The sequence below is a fragment of the Salvelinus alpinus genome, chromosome 18 (genome assembly GCF_045679555.1).
Source record: "Salvelinus alpinus chromosome 18, SLU_Salpinus.1, whole genome shotgun sequence".
Classification (NCBI taxonomy): domain Eukaryota; kingdom Metazoa; phylum Chordata; class Actinopteri; order Salmoniformes; family Salmonidae; genus Salvelinus; species Salvelinus alpinus.
This window is the reverse complement of record NC_092103.1, coordinates 19,678,638-19,700,330: the sequence shown is the minus strand read 5'-3', so window position 1 is coordinate 19,700,330 and position 21,693 is coordinate 19,678,638. Positions and strand designations below refer to the sequence as shown.

The window sequence follows — 21,693 nt, the reverse complement described above, 5'->3', positions numbered from 1 at the left end:
TGTTCATTGTTCATTCAGTATTGTTGTAATTATTATTTATGATATATATATATATATATACACACACAAATCGTCCGATTAATCAGCATCGGCTTTTTTTGGTCCTCTAATAATCGGTATCGCCGTTAAAATCATAATCGGTCAACCTCTAACACATACTACCTACTGTATGTGGTAGTGTGACAGCTCTTACATGCCTAACATTGTTTGGCACAGCTGCATGGTAGCTGTATGGCAACATCGGAGGTTAATGCAGTTTAAAGTTAACTGGCTGACAAAACAACATGAACTTTATTTAGATAGATGCACAGTGCGATAAAGTAGACAAAAGTAATGACAGACAAGTTTTTCTGTTCTGAAACCAGAGGAAATTATTTTGAAATAAAAGTGTGAAGTGTGTTACTTCCCCTGTGTTTTGAAATCGACATTGCTCAACATGATAATAGTTTTATGACTCCATGACCGGAGATGGAATTTCATACTTTATCCTTTTCAGGTACCAGTATTGTATGATGTAAATGTCCTTAGGTACATGACTTCATGATAATAAAGCATACATTACCATTTATTAAATCAACGCAAACATTTATTCATTTTATGTTTAAACATAAAACGATTTCTGTTAAGTAATATGTTTTCCATCTATTGTTTCACTGAAACAAAATAGAAAATCAAGCACTGTTGTTCTGGCTATATTAGTCAGCAACTAGGTACTGTGTCGGTCTTAGTCCCAGTTTCAGCTTTGTACTGACAGGTTTGTCTTCAGATCTCACATAATGTGATGCCACTGAGGTTCTGCTGTGTACTATTGGCCCACACTTATTGACACAGAAAGGAGTTAGGCCTGAACCAAGACCAAGTTGGGTCCAGTGTAGGTCAGTATCCCTCATCAGCCCAGGTGATCTCGTATTTAGGGTAGCGCACCTTCAGTTTCTCTGTGGAAACAGCGTGATTTGCTTTTCCGAAGCCCTGCAAAGAACAAGCAGGCAATTGAGATGATAACTTGGCTGCTAGGAAATAACAACACTTAAGAGATGCAATATCAGTCTTACAATATTAGAAAATGTATCAAAATGTTGGTATATAATATGTGGATGAATTGTTATGGTCACAAATGTACTAGAAGACCCAATCAATGGGTATACATGAGTTCCACTGAAATAACATTATTTTGCATTCTCTTACCATGGAGTAGCCATAGACGTGGATCTTCTTTGACTGGCAGTCATGCTTAATTCTTCCTCCTCCAATACATTCACAGTCTAGGTGCCCTCCTTTCTCAAGCTCCTCTGCTACCTTGTCATAGATATCCGCTGCAGTGACAAAAACACAAGATCAGTACTGTACTCAAAGTTTAAGAACAAGGCTCTTGAAAATACTCTCAAAATACAACATATTTCAAAAGCACTGTGACGTGCATAGAAAACTAGTCAAATTGTGTAATTATTTTGCTGTACAATGGAGGCAAACCAATACTGACCGACTGCTCTGGCATTTTTCAGTGACAAAGGCCCCACCTACTGGCTCGTAAGCATCAGTACAGCATGAGTAGCTACTAGGCTATGTAGAATTGGACAGTAACATGGACATGAATCATACAGCAGTTAGCTAGCCAACTCTGAAAGACAAAAACATGACAATATTGGACCTCTTACCATGATATTCGGCCCAGGCATATCCACGTACAATATCTACGCTCGAGTCGTCGCCGTCTTCTTTACTGTGTACTCGAATGAGAACGTATTTGAACACACCAGTCGGGTCGATTTCTGCCTCTGGAATGTTCGCAATAAGAGCAGCAGCCTTCGTTTGAGTACACATTTTTTCACGAAAATACTTTCACGAAATGGAACGTAGAGTTCTATCTCGCACAGCTGATAATTCTTCAATTTGAAATAGTAGATAATTCTTTCTGTGATGATCAATGTGGACAGTTATGGTAAATGATCTGTAACACACTTCCGGAAATAAAAGGGGGGATGGTATGATGGTACTTGTAGTTTTAGTCAGTTGTAGTCAATATGACGTATGAAACACATGAATACTAACATATCTTCTGGCCACTCCATGTACAAAACATAGTTGATTTTTTGTTATCACAATACAAAATACAGAATTAATATAAAGCACAAACAAATTATACTTAAATGTTGGGTAACATGTGAGAGTGATGTTGAACATTAATTATAGCCTACAATGCATACTTGTACAAAAAAATTAACTGTTTGTTAAAGTATACATAAAAAAAAGGATATATAAAATGTGTTGACAGCCGGGGAGAACTCACTTGTTATATCTCAAGGTAAAGATGATCAACACTTTATACAACATTATATCTTCTTCATGATACAGTTATCTACGCACTCTTGGGTCCAGGATTGTACCACCAGCACCCTTACAAAGAGTTTGCCGTCTTTCCTCCAAACAAAGTGAAAGCAGGTGTCAATGGAAGTCCCTTATGATGATTAGCTGGCAGTGTCACTGCTTCCTTTCTTCTTCCTGCGGCAGGCTTGGAGGGAAACATACATCAGGGCGGTGGCGGGGAGAAGGACGAAGAGGAAGAGCAGGGCAGCCCAAGCTCCAGGTTTCAGGGCCTTCCTCAGGCCCACACTCTCCCCCGGCAGCAGACTGCTCAGACTGAGCATGTAGCCCAGGGCCCAGCCCACAGAGGCATCCCCTGCCTGGTGACACCACAAACACACACCTCAGTCAGCTTGGGTACACTCAGAGCATTCTGATACGCACTTAATTAAGGACATTCAGAGGTTAAAGCTTCAATGGAGAGGCTGCAGCCTCAAAAACGATGCACGACAAAGACTGATATCATAGAGTTTCTAAACCCAGAGACGCAACATTGTGAGATTTCTGGGGACTCTTGCGAAACAGACCAAGCAGACCAGGTCGGGGTCTGGTGTTTGAGAAGTCAATGAGAGAAGTGAAAATGTCTTCCTTAAATTAAAATTTTCTCAAAATCTATAGGCACTACCTAGATTCAAGCCAATGTTTGACCTTTTTTTTAACTAGGCAAGTCAGTTAAGAACAAATTCTTATTTACAATGACAGCCTAGGAACAGTCGGTTAACTGCCTTGTTCAGGGCCAGAACGACAGATATTTACCTTGTCAGCTCAGGGATTCGATCTAGCAACCTTTCGGTTACTGTCCCAACGCTCTAACCACAAGGCTACCTGCTGTCCCTAAGTGGCTACCTGCCGCGCCGTCTTAAGTGGTTGAATATTTTATTACCCCAACCTTTTGAAAGTGACAAACTGACACGTTTTCATTTTCGTCAAAAACAACTTTATATCGAAGGAGTGCCTTTGATTTGATGGCCTGCACATGCGCAGTTTGGTGGGAGACAACCGTTAGACCTGTTCCTATGCATGAGCTTAGCTAGCCAACATCGCCTACAAGTGTGATCGGGCATTTCTATTGGAGAAGCAGTTTCTGCCTATCTTCATACTGTAATGTCTTTGCTGATATGACTTTGTGTAATGTCAAGGATTATGCTGATATCTGGAGTAAAAGAAGGAGATAGAGAAAAAAAAAAACATTCCCAACAAGCAAGCTCACCTTTTTCTGGAAGGAAATGTGGGGAAATGAGATCTCATCAAAGCCATAGCCTCTCGTGAAGAGCACCTTGGTGAATACAGAGGCAGCACAGAAGTCCTGCAGACGAGGCTTCTGATCTGGGGCCAGCACCAACATCTGAAACAGGATATAAAAATGGGGATGACATAGCCATGAAATACATGAAACACATACAAAACCATCATCCATTGAGACACATGCAAACAGAGACACTTTCTCTCACATGCATGGATGCTCTCTTCCCTTCACACACAAATGTTCTCACTCACACACACACACACACACACACACACACACACACACACACACACACAGACAGACAGACAGACAGACAGACAGACAGACAGACAGACAGACAGACAGACAGACAGACAGACAGACACAGACAGACAGACAGACAGACAGACAGACAGACAGACAGACAGACAGACAGACAGACAGACAGACAGACAGACAGACAGACAGAGAAACACACAATGCTGCTAACCTCATTGATGCTCATGTTACAGATAGAATGGGCTGCCTCTTCCAGTTGGGCAGGGGTGGTGACAGGAATTCCTGTAGTAGTCTGTAGGAACTGGTGAATGTAGAAGAAGGCAGAGAACGCCTGATGGACAAATGGACAGAGAGAGAGAAAAAAGGATTAGTTATGATTAGGGTCGGAGCTGGAGTTAGGGTTACGGCTGGAGCTAGGGTTAGGGTTAAGGTTGGTGCTGGAGCTAGGGTTGGGGTTAAGGTTGGTGCTGGAGATAGGGTTGGGGTTAAAGTTGGTGCTGGAGATTGGGTTGGGGTTAAAGTTGGTGCTGGAGATAGGGTTGGGGTTAAAGTTGGTGCTGGAGATAGGGTTGGGGTTAAAGTTGGTGCTGGAGATAGGGTTGGGGTTAAAGTTGGTGCTGGAGATAGGGTTGGGGTTAAAGTTGGTGCTGGAGATAGGGTTGGGGTTAAAGTTGGTGCTGGAGATAGGGTTGTGGTTAAAGTTGGTGCTGGAGTTAGGGTTGGGGTTAAAGTTGGTGCTGGAGATAGGGTTGGGGTTAAAGTTGGTGCTGGAGATAGGGTTGGGGTTAAAATTGGTGCTGGAGATTGGGTTGGGGTCAAGGTTGGAGCTAGGGTTAGGGTTAAAGTTGGTGCTGGAGCTAAGGTTAGAGCTGGAGATTGGGTTGGGGTCAAGGTTAGTGCTGGAGCTAGGGTTTGGGTTAAGGTTGGAGCTGGAGCTAGGGTTGGCGTTAAGGTTGGGCCGGAGCTAGGATTAGAGCTAGGGTTAGGTTTGTGGTAGAGGCTAGGATTAGGGTTAAACCGGGATGTGTGCATGAAGCTATGGTTGGGGTAAAGGTTAGGTTTGTGGTTGTGGTTGAAGCTAGGATTAAGGTTGAACCCAGATGTGGACATGAAGCTAAGGTTAGGGTTGATTTAACCACTGTAAACTGTCTCTCACCATGAAGCTGCCACTGACATTGGGCTGGAACACCTTGTCAAATGAGCACTGGGAGAAGGGGCAGCTGTGGAAGGAGAAGATCTCAGTAATGTTGCCCAGGCAGTGATCATAATCGCCAGTGCCCTTCACAGACAGGGCTGCCTGGGGATTGTAACTGTAGCTGGGTGTCTGGGCCACCGTGCAGGGAGAGTCAAACAATGTCCCCAGCTTCATGGTGACGCTGTAGCCTGCAGGGAAGCACGGATGGGCCACTGTCCCTGTGTGATCCTGAGCCTGAGAGAGAGAGGGTGAGGGAGAGGGATTGAGTGAGTGAGTGTGAGAAATTATTACAGTAACTTGACACATCAAGTAGAGAGCAAGCTACAGGCATGGAGTACTATGGTACTGAGTGCCAATATCTATTGTTGAAATTGTACTGGGATGACTTTCAAATACACACAGTGAATTAAATCTGTGGTAGAAAACAATTATATAAAACAGTGATATGTTAGTGGGTGGGTTTCCAATGATTAATAACAACGTTTCTTTATTTCAATGGTCCTGATTTACACTATGATAGTATCTTGTAACAGGAACCAAGAGATTTTCCTGAAAATGTGACATGACTGGGAAAGACTTTGGGCCCTTCCTGTACTGTATAAGGTTGTTGTTTTGTTGTTGTGGCCAAACAGAATGTTTCCTACCGTCACCAGGTGAGCCAGTAGGCGTTTGAGGACCTGGTCTCGTCCGTAGCACAGGAAGCTGTGTGTGTACAGGGAGTAGTCATGGCCATACAGACGTAGTTTCATCCTGTCCCTCTCGTCTTCCACCTCATCCTTGGTCACAAAGGTGATCTGGGTCGACGCCCCACCAAAGTCCAGCGCCCCCACCGTCTGTCTGCCCGGGCTCAGCCAACGGCCCACAAAGCCATACTACAGTGGGCACACAGGGACAAACAAAGTAACAGGAGAGGTGTGTGGGTAGTTTGTCTCCACAGGCAGATGCAGTAATCTATGTACAGTGCCTTCGGAAAGTATTCAGACCCCTTGATTTTTTCCACATTTTGTTACGTTACAGCCTTATTATAAAATGTATTAAATCGTTTTTTCCACCTCACCAATATACACACACTACCCCATAATGAAAAAGCAAAAACAGTTTTTTAGAATATTTGCTCATTTATAAAATTTAAAAAAATGAAATATCACATTTACATAAGTATTCAGACCCTTTACTCAGTACTTTGTTGAAGCACCTTTGGCACCGATTACAGCCTCGAGACTTCTTGGGTATGACGCTACAAGCTTGGCACGCCTGTATTTGGGGAGTTTCTCCCATTGTTCTCTGTAGATCATCTCAAGCTCTGTCAGGTTGGCTGCACAGCTATTTTCAGATCTCTCCAGAGATGTTAGATCGGGTTCAAGTCCGGGCTCTGGCTGGGCCACTCAAGGACATTCAGACTTGTCCCGAAGCCACTCCTGCGTTGGAAGATGAACCTTCACCCAGTCTGAGATCCTGAGCACTCTGGAGCAGGTTTTCATCAAGGGTCTCTCTGTACTTTGCTTTGTTCATCTTTGCCTCGATCCTGACTAGTCTCCCAGTCCCTGCTGCTGAAAAACATCCCCACAGCATGATGCTGCCACCACCATGCTTCACCGTAGGGATGCTACCAGTTTTTCTCCAGACGTGACGCTTGGCATTCAGGCCAAAGAGTTCAATCTTGGTTTCATCAGATCAGAGAATCTTGTTTCTCATGGTCTGAGAGTCTTTTTGGTGCCTTTTGGCAAACTCCAAGTTGGCTGTCATGTGCCTCTTACTAAGGAGTAGCTTCTGTCTGACCATAAACGCCTGATTAGTGGAGTGCTCTATTACGATTTCTTCAACAAATCTTATCTTTATCTTATCTTAAACAAAATATATTAACATTTCTTTAACACCTTTTTGGTTACTACATGATTCCATATATGTTATTTCATAGTTTTGATATCTTCACTATTATTCTACAATGTACAAAATAAACTTTAAAAAAAGAACTTGAATGTGCGTCCAAACTTTTGACTGGTACTGTACATTTTCAAAGGATGCCTACAAAAGCTTAGAATGAAACTAACACAGGATACTTACGTTTTTAAGTGCTTATGGTTGCGTGCAAAGAAATTAATAAGACAGGGATCGATTACAACCACCATAGATAGCAATGCTAATGCAGAATCTTTATATTCAAACAACCATATACTCTAGGGGTTCCCAAACTGTTTTTGCCTGCAACCTCATTTTGAGGTTGCACTTCCCAAACTGTTTTGACCCCTCCATGTAAAAAAAAAAAGGGTGATGTAATCAACGGCCAATGTTTTTTTTTTTTAATTGGGGCTATGACAATCTGTTACAAATCAGTCTGACAGTACTTCAGTATAAAGGAAGTATTGTTAGAAGTGACTGAAATGCATCAGAAATGTATTTGGAAATTCAGAAGACATTAGTCAATGTCTTCTGTGTAGAAAAGAACATAGTCACTAATCAGGTTTCCATCCAACCTTTTTAAGCCAGTAAAGTACATGTTGGATAAAAAATGTAATGACAGGCTTGATGGAGAAAAAACTATTTGTTGGTAAACTTTCTATATGTGGACAAAACAAAATACGCTAGACAAGGTGGGATCTTTTTGTCTGTAAAATTAATTGTGCAAGAAATGTCGGTGGCAACTCTTTTATGGGCAAATATTGATTTAATAACCATCATATCGAAGTAAATTTGGAGTCAGGCGATGACATGTTGTGTGGTCCTCCGACAACAACTCGTCAGGAAAGCATGCAGTTTACTAGCCTACAGATTAAATAAATTATCATGAACTTCACAGGGTGGTGAAAGTGCAAGGTGATGAGCTTGATGCTCCTTTCCAAAAAATATTGAGGGTCTTATTCTGGTGACATGCTCATCAATGCTAGGCTGCCGTTATCACTACGTCATCACCCACAACCTTTTATAACCAACAAGTCAATTTGATGGAAAAACATCTCTGGTGAGAAAATGCACATATTGTTTTCATGCAGATCTTTGAATATTCACATGAAAATCTGTCGCCAATTGGATGGAAACCCAGCTAATGATTGTTATTTTTCCCCCAGTCTGATTTAGTGCCTGGTCTTGTCCACTCAGTTCTAATGAGTCCTGCGTGGCTTGTGGGTATTCCTGAGATTTATCTTTTAGTGAAGGGGTGCAATTGTTGTTGTTGCTTAAACCATTCAAAAGATAAACATTTGTAGGAAGAAAACAGAAACCGCACAGTTTATTACAACCGCATCTAGCGGCTACCAGAGGTTACTGATGTAACCCCGGTTATATTAACCGAGAGCAATGTTTTTTAATTTTTATTTGAGTGTTTCTCGTTACCCCATTTTCTAATCAGGTGAAAGGTGAAAGCTGGACCATGGTACCTTGATGAAGTTCTCCAAGAGATAGTTGACAGTGACCCAGCCGTATGCTCCCTCCTCCTGGCCACTTAAGATGGCTGCCCCCTGGTAGTTAAATGGATAGGACTGGATTTTATGACCCACTTCCTGTAAAACCTGGGCTGACTGGATAGGGCTGGAGATACTGTTGACAAAGTGAAATGTACTACTTCAGATATAGTAGATTCAGGATCAACATGGGGAATGGAATGAAAAACATTACTCAGCATGACAACAATACCCTATCTACCAGACAAATGCAACATTTCTCAAGCTTGTTGTGGACTCATTTCCTATTAGATATCTCAGAACCACAATGACTCACATTTTACCCTGATAACACAAAGATGCAGAAATGTCCATATTTGCATGGGTTAGAAACTCTTATTGTGCCATTTGTGTGTATGTTTTTCTTTGACCTAAATTCTGTTAACATTGCATGTGTCTGAAACAGGTGTGAACAAGAGCATGAAACATGTCTATGTGTACGTCTGCATGGGTATGGGGGTCTTAGTATAACTTAGTGTGAACATGTGTCTTTAAAACAGACTGTAGGAATATGACCGTGTGTCTGAAACAGGTGTGATCGTGTTTCTAGGAGCTTGGCAGCTCCTGGGGGCCTGTTCTTGCCTGTCTGCCCTGGAGCGGGAAATCCTTACCAGTGGTGGAAAAAGTACCCAATTGTGATACACAAGTAAAAGTATAGATACCTTAATAGAAAGTTATTCAAGTAAAAGTTAGTCACCCAGTGAAATACTACTTGAGTAAAATTATTTGGTTCTAAATATACTTAAGTATCAAAAGTAAATGTAATTTCTAAAATATACATTAGTATCAAAGTATAAATAATTTCAAATTCCTTATATTAAGCAAATCAGACGGTATAAGGGCACAAGGCAAGAACCAAATGCAGACACAGGAGGCAGATGGTTGAGCTCCTGTCAGGATGGTGTATTGGAGGCAAAGTCAAGTGCAGGAGAGCAGATTATAATGAACAGGCGCACTTTTATTATAGTTCCAAAAAACGAGAGCACTACATGAATCAAACGCGCTCAAAAACCGGAACATAAAAGTAGAGCGCGTAAACTAACACCACCGAACAAGAAACCAATTACACACAAAACATGATGGGAAACAGAGAGTTAAATACAAGTAGCTTAATTGGGGAAATGAAAACCAGGTGTGTATGGAAACAAGACAAGACAAATGGATATACGAAAAATGGAGCGGCGATGGCTAGAAAGCCGGTGACGTCGATCGCCGAACGCCGCCCGAACAAGGAGAGGGGCCGACTTCGGCAGAAGTCGTGACAGCTCCGATATTTATTATGCCAAAAGGGGTAGGCAAAAAGCAGGTCGGGTACAGGCGAGAGTTCATAAACCAGGTCAGAGTCCTAATGGTACAAGACGATAGGCAGGCTCGAGGTCAGGCAGGCTCGAGGTCAGGCAGGCAGGCTCAGAGTCAGGACAGGCAAGGGTCAAAACCAGGAGGAGCTGAGAAACAAAAACGCTGGTTGACTTGACAAACAAGATGAACTGGCACAGAGAGACAGGAAACACAGGGATAAATAAACCGGGGAAAATAAGCGACACCTGGAGGGGGTGGAGACAAGCGAAACAGATCAGGGTCTGACAGTACCCCCACCCTCTAGGGGCGCCACCTGGCGTCCTACCTGGGCGCATACCTGGTTGATCCAGGATGTCTCTAGCGGGAACCCAGCACCTCTCCTCCGGGCCGCAACCTTCCCAGTCAACCAGGTACTGGAAACCCCTGCCCCGTGGTCGAACACCCAGGAGGCGTTTTACCGTGTATGCCGGATGGCCATCAATGACACGGGGAGGAGGGGTGGTGACAAAGTCCAGAGATATATGAGACCATGGACGATGAGGAACCGGTAGTGGCTGCAGGAGGCCAGCCGTGGGGTCTTGTTCTGAGCGGTGACAAAGGCAGAAACGTCAGGAACCATTGTGGGCCACCAGAAACATAGTCGGAGGAAGGCTAGGGTTCGACGGGAACCTGGATGACAGGTCAGCCTGGAGGAATGAGCCCATTCCAGGATTGGACTGAGTTTGGGACAAACAACCGGTCAGCAAGGTCCCCTTCAGGTCAGGCTGGGAACGTTATGCCTTGCGAACCAGGGTTTCAATACCCCAACCCACTAAAGCCTCAAAGCATGGTTTTGGAGACCAAGGGTCTGGCAGAGGAACTGTATAGGTGGGAGAGGGCATCAGGATTCACATTGTTTTGGACCCTGGGCGGTAGGAAATGGTGAAGTTGAATCTTGTGAATAACAAAGCCCACCACCTGCCTGGAGTTAAGGCGCTTGGCTGTATGGAGATATTCCACATTTTTATGGTCGGTCAAAACCAAAAATGGCTGTTCTGCTCCTTCCAGCCTGTGCCTGCACTCTTCCAGCGCCATCTTGACCGCCAGAAGTTCTCGGTTGCCTACGTCATAGTTCCTTTCTGCTGGATTGTAACGATTGGACAGGAAGGCACAGGGATGGTCCTGGGCAGATCGCTGGGACAGGATGGCCCCCACTCCAACATCAGAAGCATCAACCTACCACAAATTTACGAGACGGATCCGGATGGATGAGGATGGGTGCTGTGGTGAACTGATGCTTCAGGTGCACAATGGCTCTGTCAAGAGCTGGAGACCATGTGAACGGTACTTTGGGAGAGGTGAGTGCAGAGAGGGAGGCCGCCAGGGTGCTGTAGCCCCGAATGAAACGGCGGTAGAAGTTAGCGAACCCTAGGAAACGTTGTAACTGCACCCTGGACGTAGGTTGAGGTCAATCTACCACTGCTTTCACCTTTTCAGGATCTATTTGGACATTTCCATCAGCGATGACATATCCCAGAAAGGAGAATGTAGAGCGGTGGAACTCACACTTCTTGGCTTTCACAAACAACTGGTTCTCCAGGAGCCTCCGGCTCGATACTCATATTGTCTCCACCCCCTCCAGGTGTCGCTTATTTCCCCAGTGTATTTATCCCTGTGTTTCCTGTCTCTCTGTGCCAGTTCGTCTTGTATGTTTCCAAGTCAACCAGCGGTTTTCCCGTTCTCCTGCTTTTTGCATTCTCCTTTTTCTAGTCCTCCTGGTTTTGACCCTTGCCTGTTTCTGGACTTGCCTGTTTCTGGACCCGCCTGCCTGACCATTCTGCCTGCCTTGACCACAAGCCTTTCTGCCACTTTGTACCTCCTGGACTCTGATCTGGTTCTGACCTTTTAGCCTGTCCACGACCATTCTCTTGTCTACCACTTTGGAATAATAAACATTGTAAGACTCTGCCTCCGGTGTCTGCATCTGGGTCTCACCTTGTGCCTTGATACAGCCACATGCTTGTGCACTCACACTCATTAACACACTATAACTCACTTGAGGAGCCTCATGCCAGCGGTGGCTCCGAGGTAGACAGGTGTGAGGTGGTGCCTGGCTCGGGGGATATCTTGCATGGCCTGGTCCAGACAAACTTGGAGGCTTCTCCCTGCTGCTCCCTGCTGTCCCACGTAGCTAGAGATTCCTCCACCTGCATGGCGGGAACATGATACATTACTGTATGTAATATGTAATATAGTCAGACCACACATTATCACAATTTCACTAATTCCATCCACTTATTTGGTGGTCTAGTCATCTGAGTTTATGGAAATAACTCCTCTCCCTAGACAAACCTGTAGAAGTATATTTGTAACTATATTTCATTTAACATTAACATTGATCAAATCGACTAGTAATAGAAAACGATGGTGGGGAGACATGCACACATGCAGTAGCTACTGTACATAAAAAGAGAGCACTTGGAGATTATTGAGTCTTACTACCTGGAAAGTGTTGTTTACATGAACTTCAGGAAAGCTGGTGTATTTGCAAATACTTCACATTAATGAAAGCAGCCAACAACTGTGATCTATATGAACACGCAATTCATGTATGCAGGACAGGACTGGAAAAGCACACAGCACACTGAGTCACTGCAGAACTACTGACAAATCCACCATTGCTAGGCATCCATGTTTTTCTGCTTCTTTATGTCTAGCCTTGTGTGATGAGTTAGCCGAAAGGCCCGCACACAGCACACAATGGGAACTGTTCTTTGCCAACTGGAGTGCCAAAAAACTTCCACACCATTTAACTAAAACAATGTTTCTTTCCTACTCAGAGTACCCAACAAAAGTAGAATTGAGATTTTAGGGTTTAAGGCTTTGGGTAACACACTATTTTACTATAATTTTGTATCTGCCTGCAATTTTAAAATTTTAAAAATGTAAATCTGTACTTTCTGGTGATTACTTCAAATAATTGGTTACTAACAAATGGTAATATTGCTTGTTTTAATAAGTTTAAAGTAATTTATATGTAAACACTAGGTAAATAGCAGACAAACACCTGGAAGAATCCTTCTATTGGGACACTCTTACCCTTTGGATGGCATTCACTGTGCTGAGTGACCACACCCGTGCCGTTCTGCTTGTCTGCTGGCCACTTGTAGATGTACATAGCTGTGTGGGAGGAGCCTGCGTCCAAGACTATCCCATACTGGGGAGAGGGTTGGAGAGAACAGAGGAGAGGGAGGTTAAAGACAGAGGGAAAAATATTGACAAAAATTGCTGATACAGAATAATGTCAAAGGAAAGACAACCTAATTGGGTCTACTCTACTCCAAACAATAAAAGGCTACAAATGTTCAGGTGTTTGAAATCAATCTACGCAAAGACATTTAATAGGGATAGAGGCATCTGGAAGACATTTAACTTGATTGACTATAAACCTCTTCTTTCAAATGGTGGCCTCTGGCTTTCATGACATGTGTATATATTTTGGCAGCAAGAATGTTGGTTGCATGTTTACTTCAAGATAAGATAGATGGAAAGTTGTGGAGCAAGTGAGAGAGGATGAGAACAACCCATGTTTGCAGATCATGAACTGTTTGTAGTGTGTAAACTCCAATCCTGATTGTGCTATGAATCATCAACTCTAAACGTCCACTTTTGGACAACATAATTACATTTGAATTGCTCTCTTTTTCTGACAAGGCTGTTGAAACTTGTTTAATTCGCTGACTGTGTTTGGCAAGTTATTGTTGCCTTTCTCATTTGAACATTTACACACAATTCACCATGTTTAGAGTTGACGATTCATAGCACAATCAGGATTGGAGTTTACACACTCCAAACAGCTCCTTCATGATCTGCAAACATGGGTTGTTCTCAGACCAGACAAACATGGGTTGCTTTCAGACCAGAAGCCTCCTGTTTTTGTGACAGCGTGCACACACACACTACCCATATGACTAGAATAATTTAACTTAATCTACATTCTTTCCACTTCAATCCCCCCTTCAATCGACCTTTCCCGTCTCTGTATGTTTTGCCTCATGCTAAATGTGCATGTGTGTTTACATGGTAATATACAGTCATTACCATAATTATTGGCACCCTTGATAAAGCCGAATAAAAAAGACTGTATGAAATAAAACATACAATACTGAGCTACAGTGAGGTCCAAAAGTAGTGACAGATTTGTGTTGTTTTGGCTCTGTACTCCGGCACTTTAATGTGAGGGTATTTTCATCCATATCGGGTGAACGGTTTAGAAATCACAGCACTTGTTGTACATAGTCCCCCCATTTTAGGGAACCAAAAGTATTTGAACATATTCACTTATATGTGTATTAAAGTAGTCAAAACTTTAGTATTTGGTCCCATATTCCTAGCACCCAATGATTACATCAAGCTTGTGACTCCACAAACTTCTTGAATGCATTTGCAGTTTATTTTGGTTGCGTTTCAGATTATTTTGTACCAAATAGAAATGAATGATAAATAATGTAGTGCGTCATTTTAGGGTCACTTTTATTGAAAATAAGAATATAATATTTCTAAACACTATTTCTTCGTCATCCAACAAATGTAAACGCCTGGAGTTTGCTAAACGTCATTGACACTTGGATTGGAACTGTTGCTATGGTCAGATTACATGAAAATAGAGCTCTTTGGCCACACACACCAGTCGTAGGTTTTGCATCAAAAGAAAGATGCATTTGCAGAAAAGAACCCCATACCTACTTTAATAAACATTGGAGACTAAATATAGTTTACATGTTGTCAACAATCTATGCCAACCCTGTCTGTTTTGCTCCATAGTTGTGCACGTGTCGGTTTTGTTGCTATGTGGCTATTTGGTTCTGTTAAGTATCATGAACTTTACCCAGTACCAGGACATTTTAGTCAAAAACCTGGTTGCTTCTGCCATGCGGCTGAAACTTGGCTGCAAATGGATCCCCAAGACAATAACCTCAAGCAGACATCAGCATCCACAAAGAAATTGTTAATTGACCACAAAATCAACATTTTGCAATGGCCATCTCAGTCTCCAGGCTGTGTTTTAATTAAAGAGGGGGGTCCATAAGCACAGACGAAGGATGTCAAGGATCTGGAAAGACTCTACATGGAGGATTGGTCTAGAAGAATGGTCTAAGATTACTCCCAATGTGTTCTCCAATCACATATATATATATATATTTTTTTAAAGGCTCAGTGCCGTTATCCTCGCAAGGTGAGGTATTGAAAGGTAGTGAAAACAGGGGTACCAATAATTTTAAACCCTATCTTTTTGAGAAAAAAGTATTACTTGTTACTCTAAATCTCTTTCTCTGAGAAATTGTATTAGTATAAAATAATATAATTTCCCCATTGTTTTGGTCATACAATATAGCTCAGTATTTGTATTATTTATTTTATAGTCTTTTTTGCACATTTTTATCAAGGGTGCTAATCATTTTGGACCTAACTGTATATGTCTCTCACAGCATGCATGTGTGAAACTGCAAACAGGAAATAGGATAATACTACAGAAATGAGTAGCATACGGTGTACAGTAAGTAAGTATCCTGGAACGAGCTTTGTGGAAGCTGGAACAGCTCATAGGAGCAGTATCTCCTGTTTCTGTAGATTGAGGCAGCTTGATGTAAGCTTACAAGTACAGGAGACGAGTCTATTGCATGGCCTTTAACCCCTATCTATCTAAAAAGGTCCAATGCAGTAATTTTTTATCTCAATATCAAATCATTTCTAGGCAACAATTAAGTACCTTACTGTGATTGTTATCAGTGCAGTGAAACACATGCTTTTCCTATGTTTTATATATATTTACACAGTATGAGATTGGAATAATATTGTGAAATTGTGAAAATCCCCTGTTATTGTAAAAGCTGTTTGAAAAGACAGCCTGAAATTTAAGCCTGTTTTTGTGGGATGGAGTTTTGGCCTTCCATGGTGACACCATGCTCTAAATTATTTATTAGACCAAGAAGCTTTATTTATTTATTTTTTGGACCATTTTAATTGAAAACAATCATAGTAAGGTATTTAACTGTTATCAAGAAATTATTTGATATCGAGTTAAAAACGACTGCATTGGACCTTTAAAATGGTAATAAAATAAAATAAAAATAGCTTAATAGCAAAGAGAAATTTCTCAAGCAAGAATTTAGCTAGGACTTTCTTGGAGTGGTATAAGTGGGAAGAGGAAAATAGAAAATTTGCTGTTATTGTCAGAGAAGTTTGGAACTCTTTTTTATTGGTCTATTAACTAATTTACAGAAGTCACCATGGAAAGGCCAAAACTCCCACCAAAACAGGCTGAACTTTCAGGCGGTGTTTTCAAACAGCTCTTACACTAAAAGTGCATTATCATAATATTCACAATTTCACAATATTATTCCAACCTCATAGTGTCGACATATATATAAAACACAGGAAATCCCAGTTTTGACTGCACTGGGCCTTTTGCTGTGTTCAAAACAACTGGGAACTCTGAAAAATTATGACGGAGTGATCTTCAGGTCAGAGCTCTAGAAAGAGGCCAGTTTTTTTTCTGAGTTCCCAGTTGTTTCAAACGCACAGAAGTCTGAGATTTCCGAGCTCCCAGATGTTTTGAACGCTGAATTTAATACGGAATTCCAAGCATACCCGATCATCGGGTATAACTCTGCTGGGGATTGAATTCCCAACTTCCCAATATCAGGGTGGACACTCTAACCACAAGGCCACTGAGTTTGTCTACACAGCTGACATTAATAACTCAAGTGCGGTGACAATTTATCTGGCATTAAGTATAACTATCTGTATCTACTAAATGGCGAAACAGCTGATTGGCATGGCCTGTATGTTTCACCCAAGGAATACATCTTCCTGTTTCGACCTCCCAATAACCCCCCCAAAAACTCTTCTGCTGAAAACGAGCTCATCCACTGACATGATTGATGGGGCAGAGGGGTGGAAACAGGATGAGACCTTCAAACTTTTTCTAAACAGACTGACTGTTAACAATTTCACCAGCTAACAGGGAGGTGTGGTTGACGGCTTTGGTATGGGAAAATAATAAGAGAGAGGCAATAGGGGCTACACAAAGACGACCTGTAGTAATCCCCAGCTGTGATGATATAGGGGACTTCACATTTTTTTATTCGGTACATGAAAACTTGAGTGAAAAAGTACATTTTGTGTGCACTATGACATCACGCACTGATTTTTATCTGCAACAAGACCGTATGGTGGAAACACACCACTGGTGGGAAAATGTGCACATTTTCTTTATGCAGATTTTAGAACATTTGCATGAAAATCTTTCACCAATTGGATGGAAACCTAGCTAATGGGAGGTTAGAGGGAGAGTCTTCCAAAAACAGAACAACATGGATATGCACCAAAAAGAAAAATAATGGATATACACCACTGACAAAATATGCACTAGTAGTCATTCCCACGGTTCTAGGTTGTTAACGGACAGAACATCTGCAGGCCAGTCCTCCACAAAGAGCTGCTTTCCGTTTATTTATTTTTTAACTCAATGTATGGTATTCATACAACTTGAAGGGTATTCATAAGATTTATATGAAAACCAGTAGAGGTTTGATTCATATGCTTTACATAAACAGACTGTCAGTAACACATGTAAGAAGTACTAGTTATCATCTTTTATGGTTCAAGCTGCATTAAACTACTCTTTTCTTTGAGATTTTTGAATTCACCCAAACATACAGGGGGTTGAGCCATTGGCAATGTCTATTCAAGCGAGTGGAGGCTTCTTTCTACATAGCACAAAGACCCAGGCATGCATGAGGGTATGTGACATCACACCAGACCACACCAGACTACACCAGAACCAACACACATACACACCAAGTTGCCCATAATTGTGTTATTAGTTTACATGCCATCAATGTAAAAAGCATTCTGAAGAAGTCCAGGGGGCTGCTCCATGAGCACGCACGCACGCGCACACACACACACACACACACACACACACACACACACACACACACACACACACACACACACACACACACACACACACACACACACACAGAGACACAGAGACACAGTGAGAGAGACACACACACAGAGTGAAAGACAGAAAGAGGTGTGGGGGAAGGGGGGAGTTCCAAGGACCCTGTCTGCAATGTAATGCAGGTGTCAGGAGAAGCCCCTCGCCAACAATGCCTCATGGACTTGATGCTCTCGAACACGGTCATTGTCAGCAGGTTGCTTTGGACACCACAATGTAGTGTCACAGATAGAACAATGAGCCAGACATTTCACAGGATGTACAAATGTAAAGCCTTCAGTTGGCATATCCACTCACTACCAAATATGGTGATGAGAGGATGCCCAGTGGCCCGCAGTGGGAGAAGGTGGATTTTGGCCGACATACTGCTAATTTTGTCATGATGAAACATTTGATCTCCATACAGTTTTCTGTTTTCAAAACTAGACTTTAGCCGTTGCCAAAGTTTAAAAAATATTGCGTGGTTTAGAAAGAGTGCAAGGGAAAAGTGAGTTATAGCACAAGCGCACTTCACAGAGTAGGCATTCCCTAACGTAAATCTGCAAATAAATGCTAGAACGCGCCAATAGGATCTCATTAGCTAGTGCTTGGCTCTGCCCAAATCCTCGCCTGTTCTGCCCACTATGATTAATTTGCTCCCATTGGAAACGACAGGCTCTGGTCTATCTTGCATTAGTTATACAAATCTTTGGTAGTGTCACTAGGTTGTCAGCAGCTCACACCCATGTTGGAACAGTTCTCCGGGTGAATGGTGCTTTCAAGACAGCTGGGAACTAAAAGAAAACGAGGTCAAATCACGACGTCAGTGGTCTTCAGGTCAGAAAGTTGGAGCTCTAGAAAGATACCGGAGTTTCCAATTTGGAATTCCGAGTTGGATGACCGTTCAAATGTATTTTTCCCAGTCGGAGCTCGTTTTGTGGTTCCGAGTTCACAGTTGTCCTGAATGCACTGAAAACAAAAGTCGGAGATTTCTGAGTTCCCAGTTGTTTTGAATGCGGCAGAAAATAAGGCTATCATGACAATGGGACAGGCACATTAATGGCTAAACAGGTTTTATTACCTTTCAGTGACTGTCCTCTCATAACTGGTGTATTGTTTGATAGAAGCTAAGAAAGGTTGGCCATCAACCTTATTCAAGTGTATGGAAAGAGCATTTTAAGCCTATAAACCTAAGATGGTACTGTAGGCTAACTGAATTGCTACACGTTTCTTGTATTATTTTACGTATCAGGTGTATAGACTTACTCAATTGTTGACTGCTTGTCAACATAATTTTCTTATCAACAGTGTTATAGTGGACTTAAACTATGCAATTTATATTATGAATGCGTAGCAGTGTCGCAAGAGGACCGGACACCGCACTGCACTCTCCATTGCACCGTTGGAAATGGGTTCATCTTACATTTCACGACACCGCATAAAAGCTGTGAACACAGAAATAACCCAACGAATCTTACCATACATTCCGGAGGTTCGGTCAAGTCCTTGGTGGGAATAGTTAGAAGGAAAATGGCTACTATTCCAAACAGTACAAGCGCAACTGGGGCGAAAACATAACGGCGTTGCTTGGCCATGTGTTGAAACTGTAGTTATTCTTCTTGCAGATGAAATCTCCAGTGCGATGCCTGGCTTGGCAGTGAAGGCAAAGGAGAAGAGATAACAGCTTGAGTGAGGTAACTTCACAATGGGTTTGGCTTCATACAACTCACATCATTGCTACATCAATAAATTCATTATATGTAGCCATATCATTTATAAATGCCTCATGAGCTTAGTTCTGTCGTACCCCATCAGAACCCAAAATATAATATTGTTTTACTCCAATGTTTGTTAACAAAGTAAATTACTGAACAACATTTTTAAACCCACATTTTTTCATAATTATTTAAAAAAGATCTGTCAGAAATATTTTGCTGAGGGGGCACACTGACTGGACCAGGTAAAGCGTAGCCTATCTACTGAATGCCTGACTGGATCAGGCAACGGTTCTTTCCAAGGTGCATGGAGCAAAGAGATGACTAGCCAGAATGTATTTATTTTATTTAACTAGGCAAGTTAGTTAAGAACAAATTCTTATTTACAATGATGGCCTACCCCGGGCTAAACCCTAACCTGGACAGTGCTGGGCCAATTGTGCGCTGCCCTATGGGACTCCCAATCACGGCCGGTTGTAATAAAGCCTGGAACCGAACTGAGATGCAGTGCCTTAGACCGCTGTGCCACTCGGGAGCCCAAGGCTAGACACTCTAGTGTGTGCATTATCGTCAGTGGAGGAGGAGAGCGAGTGTAGAGTGACAAACACAGCGTTTGATTGGATTTTAGCTGCCGGTGATGGGCAGTAGGAATGTTTATAAATGAATTTGATCAATCTATGTGATGAATAAATAAAACTGACATGTTTTGTTGTTTTTCTGTAATACTAGCCTGTTCTTGCCATAATATGGACTTGGTCTTTTACCAAATAGGGCTATCTTCTGTATACCACCCCTACCTTGTCACAACACAACTGATTGTCTCAAACGCATTAAGGAAAGAAATTCCACAAATTAACTTTGTGGAATTAACAAGGCACACTTGTTAATTGAAATGCATTCCAGGTGACTACCTCATGAAGCTGGTTGAGAGAATGCCAAGAGTGTGCAAAGCACTCAAGTTGAAGGGTGGCTATATTGAAGAATCTCAAATATAAAATATATTTTGATTTGTTTAACACTTTTTTTTGATTACTACATGATTCCATATGTGTTATTTCATAGTTTGATGTCTTCACTATTATTCTACAATGTAGATAATAGTAAAAATTAAGAAAAACCCTGGAATGAGTAGGTGTAAAAACTTTTGAATGGTACTGTATATTATATCTTTTTTTGGTGTACAGTTTTTGTCGTTGTTGTTCTGAACCCTCTGCCCGCAAGTCATTGTGACGTCTTTTTAAGTAACTATCAGATTTACATCAATCATGAACATCAATGATCAGCTGATATCCCACCCTATTTTCCTGATGTCAATCATGTCTTTAGGAAGCATTGTAGCTAGCTTGCTTACAATATGTGATGAGTGTGTTGTTGCAGAAATGAATAGGCCTATGCTCAAGAATGTATTTTTTCCCCACTACATACAAAGTATTTTATGACTTTTGAGATATACATTTTTTAAGTTGTTTCACCCTTTTTTCATTTCACCTGCCCCCTGAAAGGTCCGTGCACAGCCCTACTAACCAGTCTAAATGGTGACATCTGTTATTGTCAGCTGCCTGTGAGCAAGGTTTCCATTTTATATTTGCATTTCAATGCTGTAAAAACATGACTTGCAGATTGTGCCCTTATTTGACTATACTAGCCTGTACAGAGCAACAACGCAAACATGAAACTAAACCATCTATTTGGGTAAGGTCCCCATGGTGGATTGAGTTATTGTATATTATGGTTGTCATTATAAACTAAGCCTACATGGCAACTTTATTCCACAACAAGTGCAATAATGACAATGTTTTCCTACTACACCGGCTCCGACGCTCATCAGATGTGTCAGGGCTTGCAAACTATTACGGACTACAAAGGTGACACAAGCCCACTAGATGAGCTAAATGACTTCTATGCGCGCTTCGAGGCAAGCAACATTGAAACATGCATGAGAGCACCAGCTGTTCCAGAAGACTGTGTGATCACGCTCGCCATAGCCGATGAGAGTAAGACCTTTAAACAGGTCAACATTCACAAGGCCGCAGGGCCAGACCGATTACCAGGACGTGTACTCCGAGCATGCGCTGACCAACTGGCAAGCGTCTTCACTGACATTTTCAACCTCTCCCTGGCCGTGTCTGTAATACCTACATGTTTCAAGCAGATCTCCCTGTGCCCAAAAACACCAAGGTAACCTGCCTAAATGG

The 21,693-nt window shown here is 42.0% G+C and overlaps 2 protein-coding genes across 2 annotated transcripts; both read right to left on the bottom strand.

The window, feature by feature from the left end:
• Window positions 1-547: 547 nt before the first annotated feature.
• On the bottom strand, window positions 548-1,986 carry LOC139543961 (14 kDa phosphohistidine phosphatase-like). Its single transcript, XM_071350564.1, has 3 exons — window positions 1,656-1,986; window positions 1,186-1,313; window positions 548-969 (listed from the first exon to the last, which is right to left on the bottom strand). Exons 1-3 carry the CDS (start codon window positions 1,819-1,821, stop codon window positions 877-879), a joined length of 387 nt encoding a protein of 128 aa, XP_071206665.1. The 5' UTR covers window positions 1,822-1,986; the 3' UTR covers window positions 548-876.
• Window positions 1,986-19,457, bottom strand: LOC139543960 (ectonucleoside triphosphate diphosphohydrolase 2-like). The gene is made up of 9 exons (XM_071350562.1): window positions 19,262-19,457; window positions 12,875-12,992; window positions 11,832-11,982; window positions 8,435-8,594; window positions 5,705-5,932; window positions 5,022-5,294; window positions 4,077-4,196; window positions 3,572-3,706; window positions 1,986-2,681 (listed from the first exon to the last, which is right to left on the bottom strand). Exons 1-9 carry the CDS (start codon window positions 19,376-19,378, stop codon window positions 2,466-2,468), a joined length of 1,518 nt encoding a protein of 505 aa, XP_071206663.1. The 5' UTR covers window positions 19,379-19,457; the 3' UTR covers window positions 1,986-2,465.
• Between the last annotated feature and the right edge of the window lie 2,236 nt (window positions 19,458-21,693).

What these genes read in the sequence shown, in the direction of transcription:
- LOC139543960 (XM_071350562.1), bottom strand. Translation starts at nt 19,378, where the DNA reads ATGGCCAAGCAACGCCGTTATGTTTTCGCCCCAGTTGCGCTTGTACTG. An exon ending in GTAACATGAGCATCAATGAG is followed by an intron (nt 3,707 to 4,076) that starts GTTAGCAGCATT and finishes ATCCTGTTTCAG; the next exon opens with ATGTTGGTGCTGGCCCCAGA. An exon ending in ACATTTCCTTCCAGAAAAAG is followed by an intron (nt 2,682 to 3,571) that starts GTGAGCTTGCTT and finishes TGGTGTCACCAG; the next exon opens with GCAGGGGATGCCTCTGTGGG.
- LOC139543961 (XM_071350564.1), bottom strand. Translation starts at nt 1,821, where the DNA reads ATGTGTACTCAAACGAAGGCTGCTGCTCTTATTGCGAACATTCCAGAG. An exon ending in TGCCTGGGCCGAATATCATG is followed by an intron (nt 1,314 to 1,655) that starts GTAAGAGGTCCA and finishes TTGTCACTGCAG; the next exon opens with CGGATATCTATGACAAGGTA. An exon ending in ACGTCTATGGCTACTCCATG is followed by an intron (nt 970 to 1,185) that starts GTAAGAGAATGC and finishes TGTTCTTTGCAG; the next exon opens with GGCTTCGGAAAAGCAAATCA.